The following is a 15,010-nucleotide window of genomic DNA, read 5'->3' as shown; positions in this document are numbered from 1 at the left end:
GGCCCGGACACGGAAAGGATTGACAGATTGATAGCTCCTTCCCTATTAGTATAGCTGTACATAAAATTATTCTTAATAAAATGAACTTGGAGTAGACTTATTGGTATTATGAAGAACATCATTAATCCAGTCATTGGGCCCCTGCATGAACAACACATCTTCATCTTCATGGGTCACAGTGCTCCTGCTCATTTAGGTGGCATCACCTGTGAACGGCTGCTGGAGACTGAGGTAGCTCAAATAAAGTGACCTGTACTCTCTTCACACCGGAACCTCTCAGAAAACCTCTGGGATCAGCCGGCAACTCTGTACACAGAACCTCAAAAACCTCAGATCCGCCCCTCAAGAAGAGCTTGATACCTTTCCGCATGGAGTTAGTCCAGCTGTGAACAGCAGGAGACGTTGTTGTCAAGCTGGAACTGATGCTCAGAATCACATGACAAGTTATTAAGACATGGACATGTTTAATTGAGGTCTGCTCGTCACTGTTGTTGACTCTTACACTTACACTGTTTGAGATGAGGAAACCACCTTCTACTGAAATGTTCCACTTTCATGCTATAATTTCACTTTTTTATTTCCATAAATTTAATCCGAAAGCCAAATATCCCAAACTTTATGTAGTCTATGTTGTTTTGCATGTATCCTGTAAGTTGATATGTTACAGAAAACATGCCCTGCTAGTTTGTTGTTCTTTTCGCCTCACTTTTGTTGTTCTTCTTTTTCCTGCTCCTTTAATTCTGTTGGTGACGTTGGTTAAACCAGTCTCAGTTTCAACAACGGACTGCTTGTTTCTGTTTCAAAGGGAATAAAATACAGTTTTTTGTCATGTATACGTAATCTTCGATATATTTAAAGGGTTTTCTTTGGACGTTTGAGCCGGTACAGCTCTTCTTGACTCATAGCGTGGGATTCCATGTGCAGGATGCCTGTGAAGACCGTTATGTGGCTGTCACTTCAGTCCTCCCCCCTGTATCCTCAGGCTGAAGCCTGCACACAGGAATCCTCCGACAAGACCCGACAGAGAGCAGGAATCCAGCCTCACCCTGCCAGCTCGGCCCGGGATGAATAATTACTGAGTTTCAACGGAGGGAGAGGAAAAAGGTGGTGTGAAGTGGAGGGAAGCTGCTGAAACAAGAGCAGTGAGATGACGGGATGAAGATTAAAAGGAGGGAGACTTTGGAATTGCAGCAGCTCTTCCCATGAGGAATTTTTGACTTTTTCTGAATGAATGTTGCTGAAAAAACTGTGAGAGGAGCTGTGAGCAGAGCTGCACCTGAAGAGCTGCAGGTCCAGGGCACCAGGAGTCTCCCACAAACCAAAACACAAATACCCCAAATCTACCCAAGATTCTTCACCCCCTCATCCCCACCCCACCCCCCACAAACCACTTCAAAAACACCCAAACAATCCCACACCCAGCATAAACTTACCATCCCCCCAAAACCCAACAAAACCACTCCAAACCCAATACAATTCCCCCAGAAACCCAACAGAACTCCAAAAGAAACCCACCCAAAGACCCTCAAACCCAACAAAACCACCCTAAACCTAACCCAATACCCAAAAACCCAACACAAACTGTCCCAAACCCAACACATCCCCAACACAAACCCAACCAAACCCAACACATCCCCAACACAAACCCAACCAAACCCAATACAAACCCATCCAAAGACCCTCAAACCCAACAAAACCACCCTAAATCGAACCCAATGGCCTCAAACCCAACACAAACCCAACAGAACTCCAAAAGAAACTCACTCTAAGACCCTCAAACCCAACAAAACCACCCTAAATCTAACCCAATGCCCAAAAACCCAACACAAACTGTCCCAAACCCAAAACAACCACCCTAAATCGAACCCACTGCCCTCAAACCCCACACAAACGCAAACCCAACACATCCCAACACAAACTCACTTAAACAGAACACAAACCCACTCAAACTCAACATATCCCCAACACAAACCCACCCAAGCCCAACAAAACCACCCCAAATCCAACCCAATGTCCCCCAAACTCACTCAAACCCAACACAGTCTCACCCAAACCTCATTGAGGATCTCCAATACCACTCTGTCCATATTCCTCCAAATATAAACTGCAACTTTAATCAAGCACCACTGAAAAAAAAACTGAATATCTGAATAGAGGAAAAAAAAAAAAAAATGATATCAAAAAAGATTTTTTTCTGAAAACAAAAGTTTCTGTGAAACAGGTAAAAACAAACAAAACTGTCATTTTAAATAAAGCTCTGAGAAGTTTATTTTTGCAGTTGCATCCAAATGAACATTCTGAGTGAAAAATTGATGTGATGTGTATAAATATTCTCTTAATTAAAAATGCAGAGGGAGAAACAGGTAAACTCTATAAACCAGGCTGGGACTCGAACCGTGTTGACCGCTGCTCCACTGTCAACAAGATCCGGACGCCAGCATATCTGCCCACACTCGGTGTTCGCACACAGTGACTGTTATTCACATGTTTTATATATTAATCCCTTTTAGGTTCACGTCCACAGTAGCATCCCACAGAGACACACACACACACACACACCGGCCAAAACATTATCAACATCTCAGTACATTTCCGTTCATGCATGAAACAGCAGGCATGTGAATAATGTTTTGGCTCATGAGAGTGCAGGTGCAAGAAACAAGCAAACAAACCAAAAAAAAAATATCTACACATATATGGAAAAGTCAAAATATAGAAGTAAAACCAAAGACTTTTATGAAGTATTCCAATAATTTAGACATATTGTTGGAATACTAGAAAATCTTTAGGAGTTTTAGTTTTACTTTTCAATGCACTTGTTGAACTTACGAAGAGGATCAGGACCAAATAAAAAAAAAAATATAAATAAATAATGCTTCAAATGCTTTTTCTTATTCCTTTTTTAAAGTCTTGAAAGCATTCTGTCATTAGTGTTAAAGTTTTTAAAGCCTGTAACGTCTTTAAAGAAAGTCAAAGTTTTGGCATTAAACTCAGAATAAGCACTTTTTTTTTTTTTTTTTTTTTTAATGGGACCCTGACCCTCTTCCGAATCCACCCGACCTGTTAAAAAGACATTTCTCTGAAGCGTGCGCACGTCTCCGCCGGCCCCCGGTGTAACACTCCCGTTGGTCACACTCCGATTAGGTAATGCCCAAATCCACACACAAGTTCATAAATATACACAGATATACAGTAGATACAGTAGACACACTCCCAACCTGTACAGTCTTTTGTTGTTTTTTTGGGAGGGGTGTTGGATGGATGCGGGTTCAAATCCCGAGCTGAAGGTGCAAAGCTCGTCTCGGAGGCCCGGGCGGCGCCCTACTGCCCGGCGGAGCCGGTGGTGTCGTCGCTGTCGGCGCCCCTCGGCGAGCCCGGCGCGGAGGACCCCCTCCGGGCTGCCTTGCCCTTGAGCAGGGCACTGTCGGGGTGCAGCGCGTGCAGGTGCAGCAGCAGCTCGTCCTGCGTGGCGGCCGTGTGGCCGCACTCCTCGCACACGTACAGCTTGTTGCGGCGCTCCTTGTAGGCGTACTTGAGCGTGACGCTGTGGATCTTCTTCATGTGGGACTCCAGCGAGCAGCGCTGCGTGAACGCCTTGTCGCACAGCGTGCACTTGTAGGGACGCACGCCTGGAGGGGGAAGGGGGGACAACAAGACGAGGTCTGAGGGCAGGAATCTCACCTTTACTCTAAAACACTGCTGACCATAGCTTGTTGAGTGTGCTGTACAATAGTAGCGCAGATAATGACAAAATCGTGACACAAACATGAAGTTTGGTACGTGTACTCTTCAAAATTCCAAGATGGCGACTGAAAAATCCAAGATGTCTGCCCAAAATTGTGTTTTTCCTTAATAACTCAAAATGCATTGATTTTAAGCCCTATAAAGGTATTGATGTTAAAAATTAAAGTTGGGTCTTGCAGATATTTTGGCACCAAGTACATGTCTACGTCGAGTGCGGTTCTTGAGATACAGCATATATATACTTGTACAGACAGGTTGTTAATCAATGCATTTCAAGTTATTAAGGAAAAAACACATTTTTGCGCTGCCATCTTGGAATTTTGCATGACCAGTGTTATTTTTGAAAAGAGTATATATGCCAAATTTCATGCTTGTATCAAAAAGTGAACAATTCTCACAATATATGCAATTATCTGCTCCACCACAAGTGTTATGAACTACTTAATACAATAAAGGAAACCAAGAAGCTCAGGCCAGTTCTCCTCATTCATAAAAATATAAAGAGTACAAAGAGTTTCCAAAGCTTGTACTTTATCTATCCATCTGCGTTATCAGAGTTAACCACATTAATCACAAAAATGTAAGACTGAATAAAGCTTAATTTTTTTCAGTGTCATAATTATGGTAACTTTCAGTTGAAAACTGTATTTTTAAGGTAGAAATTGTATCAAATTAGTCTACATGGCACTTTATTTTGAAAGGAAATCAAAGTGAGTGTGTGGACTGATGGATGCTGTAATTTACATCATGGGATGAAAACAGCCTTCAAACGCAAAACAACAGAATTTTAAACATGTAATTCAAAGTTAGTTTAGTTTCTTCTTCCCTATATTTTCTTCTTCTTGTTTTAACCCATTGTGTGTTGCGCGTGCGGGCCGCTGTACCTGTGTGTGTGCGTACGTGTCTCTTCAGGTCGAAGGTGTCGTTGAAGCCTTTCCCGCAGAAGCTGCACAGGTGCCTCTTGGTCTCGTTGTGACACTTGACGTGTCTGTTGAGCATCCGCTGGTGCTGGAACGTCTTCTGGCAGACCTGGACGCAGCGGGGCTTGACAGTCAAGCCCGATCTCTGATGTTTTCTAACCTCAAAGTAAATAATCATCATAATAATAAACTTCATACCTGACAGACGAACGTTCCCGAGGATGAGCTCTGACCCGATGACCTGGTTACCATGGAGACCCTCTCCCGTGTGGAGGGAGTGGTGGCAGCCGCCGGGGCGACCTGCATCACGGCGCTATGCGTCACCATGGGCGGAGAAGTGGGAGGAAGAGGAAGAGGAAGAGAAAGAGGAAGAGGAGGAGGGTGAGCAGTGGGGGCGGGGGGTAACTCTCCCGTGGTCACCTGGGACAGACAGGAAGAACACGATGGATGTCAACCTGATACTTTCTCATTGGTAAGATTAACACGAGGTCAGTCGGCTTCCTTGAAACACGCACGGCGAGAAATCACTTTTTGTTTCCAAATTTTCCACCAAATCAATAAGAACTTCCCCAAAAAAGAAAAAAACGGAGCTGAATCTGTCCACTGATGTAAACCACATCTTTGGCCTTCAAGTGACTTTTCTGTTTGACTTTACAGCTTTAGAATATAAAGATACAGATATTCAATTTCAAAAATGAGATGCAGAGAAAATGGTTTACTCGCCTCCGGCATTTATACTTGTAATACCACTCTGTGCCACAAGGTGGCACATTAAACTGGTTTGAGGTCATTGCTGTTCAAACTTTTAATACTTTCGTGAAAACAAATGTTTGAAAAAAAATGTACCAGTAAAAACATATTTCACTAAAAACTACAAATATTGTGAATAAGAAAATTCAAGCAGAACAGAAAGTTACAGCTCACTCTGTCATGTAACACCACGTTCTACCACAAGGTGGTGCATTTCAATCTTAGAATTAGTGATAAGTCACACTTTCATGATACAGAACCTAAAAATGAAGGAGAAAAGTTGGCGGCAGCGAGCTGCGGCTGTCTTGTAATACCAGGTTCCACCACCAGGTGGTGAGGTGCATCTACATTTAGGATTTGGACCAAAGAAAAAAAACTCTGGTACAAATAATGAAAACAGTGAAAGTTACTTCTAACGGCCAGGTACACGAACGTGGCATCAATTTAAACTTCTCACCTTGATCTTGGAGCGGATGTACGTGGAGTCGCCCTGCGACCGCCTCCTGACCTCTGACCTCTCCTCGGACGAGCCGGCCGGGTCGCGGGGCCGGCCCAGCACGGTGCTGGACGGCAGCTCGGCGTGCGTCTGCGCGTCGGCCACGGAGCGCTTGGCAAGGCAGAGCGGCGAGGTCTCGGCCGGGCTGGCCTCCGCCTCCATGGTCAGGACGGAGCGCGGGAAGATGGAGACTGGAGGGAGGAAAGGAGGACAGTCAGGACGGATCAGACGGCATGGAGACAGAGCTTTACTACTATTACTAATTCAGACTGTTAAGAATTTACCAGCTTTATTAATTATTTTTTTTAAATGTTCATCTATTAAAAAGTTTTTTATGATTCTTTCTCATTTTTGATTCTTGATTTTGTACATTTTTGCGGAACTCTCCATAAAGAATGAAGTCCTTTTAGTTTTCTTGATTATTTTTGTTATCATTGATATAGATTTTTTTGTCAGTTTTTTAAAGAGAATTTTTATGTGTATTTATTAAAACTGTGTAGTTATTATTATTGCTAATGTTAATAATAATAACAATAAGAAGAAGAAGAATTATTATTATTATTATTATTATTGTTGTCAATAAATATATTTGTCAATATTTGTTTTTAGAGTTTTTTGTATATTCAACATTTAATTATCTATTAAATATAAAATGCTAATTTTCATTATTCTGGTATTTTAACAGTCTATTCAGTGTAGAGCGGCACCATAAAAGAATTTCCCTCTTAAAAAACATCAAAGGTAAACTGTTTAAACAGACACACGCTTCCTGAAAAAGACAGTAAACATTAAAAAAAGACAAACTCTTTGAAAATCTCGTGTGTTTCTTGACTGTGTGCAGAAGGAGAAACGACGGGAACAAAGAAACGAGGAGAATTTCTGGGTTTCATAACAGCCGGGCGACCGGCACCGCTTCATATTTACACAATCCCTCAATTAGCAAACACGCCGAGCTGGAGGTGTGTGCGTGGGCGAGGGTGTGCACATGTTTGGACTATTGTTTAGCACAACTTATTCTGCACGCACACACATGCCTAAATACACACACACACACACACATGCAGGAGTGTGTGTGGTTTGTGGGGACCGCGCTGTCTGGAGGGTAAATCCATGAAAGATCCCACTGACTAACCCGGACCGGGGCGGGGTGCTGACCAGGTCTGGGAGGGGCGGGTCTCTGTGGGGAGGAGTGTGCACTGTGTGTGTGCATGTGTGTGTGTGTGTTTGGGCTGATGTAGACATGTATCAAACCCCTTCAGGTGGACCTTATTAGATAGTTTGTTAGACATTTGGTGAAAAGAGACCTCTAAACATTTGGCTTTAGACAGAGAATAAAGTCTCCATGGAGACAGGTCAGACACACACACACACACACACACACACACACACACACACACACACACACACACACACACACACACACACACACACACACACACACACACACACACACACACACACACACACACACACACACACACACACACACACACACACACACACACACACACAGTTCGACTTGTTAGACCAGACGGTCTTGCAGCACCGGCTCTCTCCTCAAACAACCCTCCTCTGCAGGGTGGATGTCACCAACAGAGACAAACCTACAGTACAATACCGGGACATGCAGGTGTGTGTGTGTGTGTGTGTGTGTGTGTGTGTACAAAGGCAGGTGTGGCTCAGACTTCGGTTGACTTTGCTCGGCCTCAGCCAGATAAAACGCGGATGCAAATGAAGGCCGCCGGCGGCGAGCTGAAAGGACGAGAAGATGACGCAGAGGTAACGGTTCTCTGGAAGCCAAACGGCCGGGCGAGCATCCGGACTTTAACTTCTGTACAGCAAGAGAGGCCTCTGCAAAACGCCCGCACCAACACAGGATCTGTGGTGGAACCGCACCGCGAGCTGATGGATGTTGAAGAACCGCTGCTTATAGAGACAAAGTTGCATCGTCGACAAACGTGAAGTCGTTCGAAGAGACGGTTTGCAGGTAAAGGATGGTGGAGGACTGGAAATGATCCGGTAAAGCGGAGCAATCACAATCACAACGCCTCGACGAGCCACCAACCAGTCTATTGAAGACGAGCCACTCGACCAGCCGAGCCTCAAAGAACCTGCCCTGAATGGTTATGACAACCAGCTAGTTCAACTTCACGGCAACTTGATACACAAACTGCACAATAAATCAAACCCGACACTCCACAGATGATGAAGCAACGCCTCAACAGAAACCTAAAAATAGCACTGATAGTGTATGAGTGATACTTTCGTTTAGCATGTAGCATTGCTGAAGCATCTTAGCCTCCCAACATATCTACAAACAGGGTTTTGGTCTTTTCTCACTCTGATGAGGCTTGTATGTGCGTTTATTTACTCACAGTAGTTTAAAAAGTCTTTGAATAGCCTCAAAAGTTCTAAGAGTTCTACTACGTGCCACATAAATGGTAAAAAGTTCCCAATTTTGCGAAGTTCAAGCAGTTTTTCCCACTGCAAATCCCTACAGGAAAAGTGTGTTTGGTGGATTCTTTCTTTGTGAGAATCGACATTGCAAAGTCTGTTTCCCCCCTGCTTTTAAACATTTTTAAAAGTGCCTCATTTGTGGGAAGAGCGTCATGGTCGCCCCCGCTCTGCTGACGCTGCCGCTGAGCGGAGACAGTCTCTGTGGCGACTCCTGCTGCCGGCTGGACATTTAATCTCATCTGGTGTTTGTTCGCCTCTAACACGTCCAACACACCCCACCCCAACCAATTTATGGCTGAATGAGGTGCGTGTGTGTGCAGACATACATGTGTTTGGGCAGGTAAAGGGGGAGGGGCTTCTGAATAAAGCAGCAAAGGTTTGCACACTTCTTCTACTTCTTTTTTTTTTTTTTTTTTTAAAAATCCATTTAGCATCGCTCTGCCGGGGGAAAAGAGTCAACAATCGGTGGATAACTTTGTCAAACACTGAGTGTGTGTGTGTGTGTGTGTGTGTGTGTGTGTGTGTGTGTTTGCTCAAGGCGTATTGTCTCCAGCAGTAGGCCGTCTGCAGGGTCCGTTACATTTCCTCCCATCCAATAAACATTAACCGGACGGCCGCCGGGGGACCAGCAGAGCAAACTCTCCGGATACAAACATCATTACATCTCCACTCATGGACGTCGGTATATATTTACTCTGAAACTCTCATTCCTTTTGGCCAAAACCACCCCTGAACTTCCCTGATGAATGCAGTGATAGACTCTTGAATGAGAAGCTAAAGCTTAGCTAAAGTTTAGCGGAAACATGGCTGACCTAACAAGCTAACATGCGAACATGCTAACAAGCTAACAAGCGTGGCTTCTGAACGCAAACCGTCATCTGGAAAACGTCCTGTACTGGTTGACTACTAAAGTTGACTAAAATGACCCACTGTTTTGCGTATTTATTTCAGAAAATGTTTTTAAAATGAAGTTGGTTTCCACAGAAATGGCAGAAACGCTGCACACAATGTTAGTTAGCATGCAGCTCCACCTTGGAAGTCGTTTTTACTGTTTCTGGCCACTGTTGTCATGCAAATGGACGGCCAAACCCCAATGAAACTTTTCTATTTTCATTTAAAAATGTTGTCAAATGGGGCCTGAATATTGATTTTTAAGGGTTTTTTTTTCTAAAACATGACAGAAAATGTCAGGTAGTAGCATTTTTTTGTATATTTTCCTTTTTTTTTGTACTAGAATAGAATCAGGCAAAGTTAGTCTGCATCCCCAGTACAAGTTAAGTTAAGCTAAATCAGGATACAGGTTAAAACTGGTGATTAGCACAAGATAATTAACTTGTCCTCATCTTCACTGCGTCTCATCTTTAATGTAGTGAATCTGAAAAAACATTATGATCATCAACTTTTTCATTTAAAGAAGTTACTTTACTGCATTAACCTGAACTCGGCAGTGCTGCAAGTCCCGAACCCGAAATGGAGCCAATTAAAAAAAAAAACAGGAGAGCAAACTGGTGACCCACCATAAAGAGGCACGTGTTTGTTTATTGTCAGATGAGAATGAATTCCCAGCGCGGCGCGGTGCCCGTACATACACTGAAGTCTGTCCAAGCTGAAGGCATCTGACATTTCACAAAGTATTCAACACGCCTGTTTTCTCGCTGGCTAATTATCATTCCTTCTGTGTGTGTGACTGTATCGGCCGGCCTGTTTGACACAGACACACGACGAGCAGGTACGTCGAGTAGCAGACCGGGGACTGGTTCAGACCGCTGCCGAGCTCCAGAGAGAGCTGCTGATCATCACGGAGCGGCGGGACGTGTTTAGTTCGGTAGAGATGTCGAACGTCTGCTGGGACTGATTTTGGCGCCAGCTGCTCTGAAACAAGCCCCGACTGAACATCCTGGTCGACAGCAAGAGTACCTTCAGTAGCACAGCCACAGGAGATCCTCCTTCCTGTCGCCAAAAGACTCAAAAACCCCTCTATGCAAAAAGTATTGGTTGTGTTTTCCTGTTAATTTCATTCTTCTGTGCTTATAACAGTCACTTTTTAACCTCTGCATTGATATTTAATAGAAGAAAACGCAAAGGTCATGCGGTGCTGTGAACCACCTCCGATAGTTTCTGTGTCGACGCTCCGTCACCTCCAACACCCTTAAAGAGTACAACACACACAGCGCAGTGTGTAACGTCTATCTACACACTGCGCTGTGTGTTAACAAGGACCGAGCTCCCTGTTCGTGAGTGTATGAGTCAGACTTTAATCATGTTTAGCATGTAGCATCACTGGTGTGCGAGCCTTGAATCTCTTTAGCATGTAGCATGTAGCACGGATTAGAGCAGTGAAGCCGCTGAGCAACATTGTTCTGACTGCTGGATTAAGAGATACTGAAGATATGTGGAGATAAATCAGCTGCTGGTGTTGCTGGTGTTTTCCTCCTCTTCATATTTTGTCAGAACATAATTTAGAATCTCTCTTACTGTCGTCAACCTCATGTTTTCTGTGGTTTTCCTGCTGCTGATGGAAGACGTCATGTCATCCTCACTGTTCTGTTTCGGGGATCTTTTTCCAGGAGCTAGAACACTATGCAGCATCGTATTGATAATATAACTTGCATTCTATTTATTGTTATTGTTTTATGTTCTGCGTGGAGCGACCCTACAAGAATTCCCGTCAGGCATAAACAAAGTATCTCCATTCTGTTGTTTTTCGAGAATCGTCCCTCCTTGACTCGTCTGGTCAGCCACTCCCAACATGCTAGCATTAACCGGAATCCTGTAAACTTCCCCGGATCCTTCACGTGCCGCATAGCATCAGATCATAAAGAAAGCAGTATAAATACTCCCATCATCCCTCTTCTCAGCGTCACATCTTCACTCTGTGGCTTTAACGCAAAGAGTTGCTTTCAGCTCTGGAGAAACTGTCTCCAGGTATCTAGGACTTTGACTTTGGCTGATTTCGTCGTCCTTTGGCATTTCTGTTTTGGCTTCCAGGTTCTCCGACTCAACGCTGACCGAACATGAGGTGTGGGGGCGTGGGGGTGGTGGTGCTGGCGGTGGCAGGTGTGGGCGGCAGACAGCCGGGTCCAGGATGGGCGGAGGCAGCAGGCCGATGGGCGGGTGTAACAGATCGATAGCCGGTGGGGCAAACCGCTCAGCGTTCAACACCTCCAACCGATCTGCGTTCAACTCCCACAACCGATCTACCTTCAACACCCCCAGCAGCCCGACGTACACCCCCCCTAGCCACTCTTCGTATACTTCCCCCAACCGTCCGGCGTTCAACTCGTCCAGCCTCTCGTCATTCCGAAGCCACAGCCAGCCGCCTCCTCCACCCAGACTGGCGCCGAGACTTGACGACCTGTGCCAGCGCCGCCCGACCGGCAACGTCGCTCAGTCCAGCTTCAAAAGCGGCGGCCTGCCCTAAGGACCGCTGCAGCGTGCCGCCCCCCGACCCCCCCAAGCCCCAGAAGGAGAAGAGCGACTGCAAACGCAGCTTCGGAGGCTTCCACAGAGGCAGCAGTCCGACGCGATTCATCGACAACCTCTGCAGGAGGAAGCGCTCCGTCTGAACACTCCCTGGGACTCCCGGTCCGAGTCCGGTATCCGGCAGCCTGGCTTCACCTGCTCGACGCCTGCACTGCCTGCAGGCGATCCGCCGCCACCCACCCCCACCCAGCTCCATAACAAGCACATCACAGGCCTCCAGACAATCACAGCTTCACACCCTGTTGTGTTTTTGGACTCAGCTTGAACTCTAAACACCAACAACGACATTTAAATGCTTTCAGCTATCGGGCGATTCCTGAGAAACGATCAACTTCACACAACAGCTGTTTGGTCTTTTAGGTGATAGATTTCTCACAATACTCACAATTTAGTTTCTATTAAAACACAAAAACGCCGTCAAATCAATTTCATTTCTAAATTTTACTGCTGCATTCATCCTGTGTTCATGAGATTCATACATGCTGCTTTAAATCAAATGTGCTGATGTGGGAGGTTTTTTATGTATTATCAGATGATTAAGGACTAAAATGTATTTCTCAATGTAATTCAATAGTCAGGGGAGTTATTAGACTATGTCAGGTAAAAAAAAATCTGAATGGTGAAAGATTCAATCTGAGCAAATCTTGTTTTGTCCAGTTTTTACTGCATAAAAGATTATTAAAAAACACTGTGGTGATGTTTTCTTCAATGCAACTAAAAAAAGTTGAGTGGTTAATGTATCTTAAAAGAATAAATGTGAAACGTCACCTTGTGATGGAGTTTTTCTTTTAAGATGTGTCACGTGTTTCAAACTAAAAGCAGGGAAAGAGGAGTAAAACTATTAATTATGCCATTTTGAAAGACAAATGTGGGGCAGTTGTAATATTTACAGACTACACGTTAAAATTCACCACATATCTGAAATTCATTTGCTCGGTGTGACTGAAGCTCTTTGTCTGTGAAACCCAACAGCTGTTAACAATACAACATCAGGAACGCCAAGTACTGACTGAAAAAAATGCTAAAACAGGCTCAAAAATACTGATTAAAGTAGCTATTTATGCCAAAACAGGAAATAGATTAAATTAGTTTTTTGTTATTCTTTTTTGTTTTACTATAAAAGAAGATAAATTTATATAAAATGTTTTATATATATATATATGTATGTATGTATATATATATATATATATATATATATATATATATATATATCACAGGCCTATATATATATAATATTAAGGCATGATGTATATATGTATATATGATGTATATATATATATATACATATATATATATATATATATATACATCCGTTTATAATCTCCGTTTATTTAGAGAATTAAGTTCAGTATTAAAGGTTGTTTAGATGACTTTGGTAAAACTTGAAGCCCTTTTTCTGTCCATTACCAACTTTGGAAGATTAACTTTTAATATTTGACTATTTACATCTTTTTATTATGATTTATTTTATTTTCACTGGTTTTTTTTATCCTTCATTTTTGTTTACTTATTCATCCAAAACAGTTTTGTTTCCATTAATGTTGTTATTTTTCGTTCCTTTTGGAATTTTCTTTGCTGTCTTAAGAAGAAAAAGAATAAAACTAGATTAGGAGAATGTGTACAATGCTAAAAAATCTGATAAAAATACACAAAGAAGAAAAAAAAGTCACAATATATATGCTTATAAAAGCTGTTTTAAAACGTTCCTGTCACATTTACCTGCGAGAGGATGTAAAAGTGAATGATTGAAGGATAACGGTGAGAGGGGAGAGAGGGAGAGAGGGGGGAAGGGAGAGGTTTAGGGTGTAGTCCGTTACTTGTTATCTGATACCAGACTGGCCCTTACAATAAAACCTGCGCCGGTGGCAACAATGGGGATTGTTCTGAGGAGCACAGGGTTCGAATCCCTCTTCTCCTCATTTAAATGTAAAAAAATCGGGATGAACCAGAAATTAGACGGAGCCGCAGAGGCCTGCGATCCTTTGCACCTTTTCAGGTCAGAGGTGGAGAAAATAAAGAAAATAAAATAATTTTTACGCATTATTAAAACTTATGCGTAAAAACGAAAAGTAAAGCATAACGTTCACAACGGTTGTTTCTTAGATCTCGGTGAGATCTTGGACGTTTGAGAACGGGATCTGTGCTCGGGTTGAAGGCGCTGCAGTGATTACCTGCAGGAGGAAAACTCGGGGTTGAAGGTCGACACGAGAAAGAAAGAAAAAAAAAAAGCAACGGATCTCCTGCGATAAAGGCCGCAACGCTCACGAGACGGTGCAAAAAACCGGAGCAGATCCCGTCAAGTTACACCGAAGAGGTTATTTATGTTGATCAGGATTTCAACAAAACTGAAGGGAGGTCGAGTTGAGACGATGTGGGCTTGAAACCAGTTGAATTAAAGTTGCGTAAAAGTTACTTTTTCTTTTTTTTTTTCTCCTCCAACGTCTCCAAGCGCGGCGGCTTTCCCGTTATCCTGCCCCGTTACAATCCCCGCCGGACCCTCTTCCCCACCCCACCCCACCCCACCCCACCCGCCTCCACCTGCCACGCCACAGCGGTCCAGCGTTAAAAATCAAACTAATAAATGAAAGAATAATCCGTGCGTAAAAGTGTCCGGAGGCGCACGGAGCGGGCCCCGCGGTACCGGCGGCGGCTCCCGTTTGGCCCGGAATGAGGGGGAAGAGTGTGTGTGTGAGAGGAGGACTCACCTGGGATGTAGACGTCCCCCCGCTCGTTGTCGGGGAGCTCGCTCCAGTTCCGCTTCCCCGGCGAAACGTTCGCCTTCTTCACCAGAAAGGCCCGCGGCATGATCCGCCGGTCCCGGTGCGCGCGAGCGGCGGTTCGGGGAGAATCCGGTAATTAACAGAAAAAGTCAAAACAAAGAGTAAAGCTGTCGATCTTCCTCTTCTCCTTCCTCCGCTGCGATTTCTCTCTCCTGTGGGAGTTACGCGTCGCGCGGACAGGTGAGTCCCGCTCAGGTGAGCCTCCGCCGGGCAGGTAGAGACCGGTTCATCCGCCGCGGAAATAACGGGAGTGGGAGCGGTGGAGAGCGAGAGAGAAAACACGGCTGATATCCCCGATCACACACACGCACACACACACTGTCACACACACACACACACACACACACACACACACACAGAGAGAGGTGGGTCATAACGCA

The 15,010-nt window shown here is 44.3% G+C and overlaps 1 protein-coding gene across 1 annotated transcript; it reads right to left on the bottom strand.

Moving 5' to 3' along the window:
• Nucleotides 1-2,240: 2,240 nt before the first annotated feature.
• On the bottom strand, nucleotides 2,241-15,010 carry ovol1a (ovo-like zinc finger 1a). Its single transcript, XM_030088096.1, has 5 exons — nucleotides 14,556-15,010; nucleotides 5,872-6,101; nucleotides 4,863-5,084; nucleotides 4,629-4,773; nucleotides 2,241-3,629 (listed from the first exon to the last, which is right to left on the bottom strand). The coding sequence occupies exons 1-5, from the start codon at nucleotides 14,653-14,655 to the stop codon at nucleotides 3,322-3,324; spliced, it is 1,005 nt and encodes a 334-aa protein (XP_029943956.1). The 5' UTR covers nucleotides 14,656-15,010; the 3' UTR covers nucleotides 2,241-3,321.

This window comes from Salarias fasciatus, chromosome 3 (genome assembly GCF_902148845.1).
Source record: "Salarias fasciatus chromosome 3, fSalaFa1.1, whole genome shotgun sequence".
In the NCBI taxonomy this organism is placed as follows: domain Eukaryota; kingdom Metazoa; phylum Chordata; class Actinopteri; order Blenniiformes; family Blenniidae; genus Salarias; species Salarias fasciatus.
This window is presented reverse-complemented; position numbering and strand designations above follow the sequence as displayed.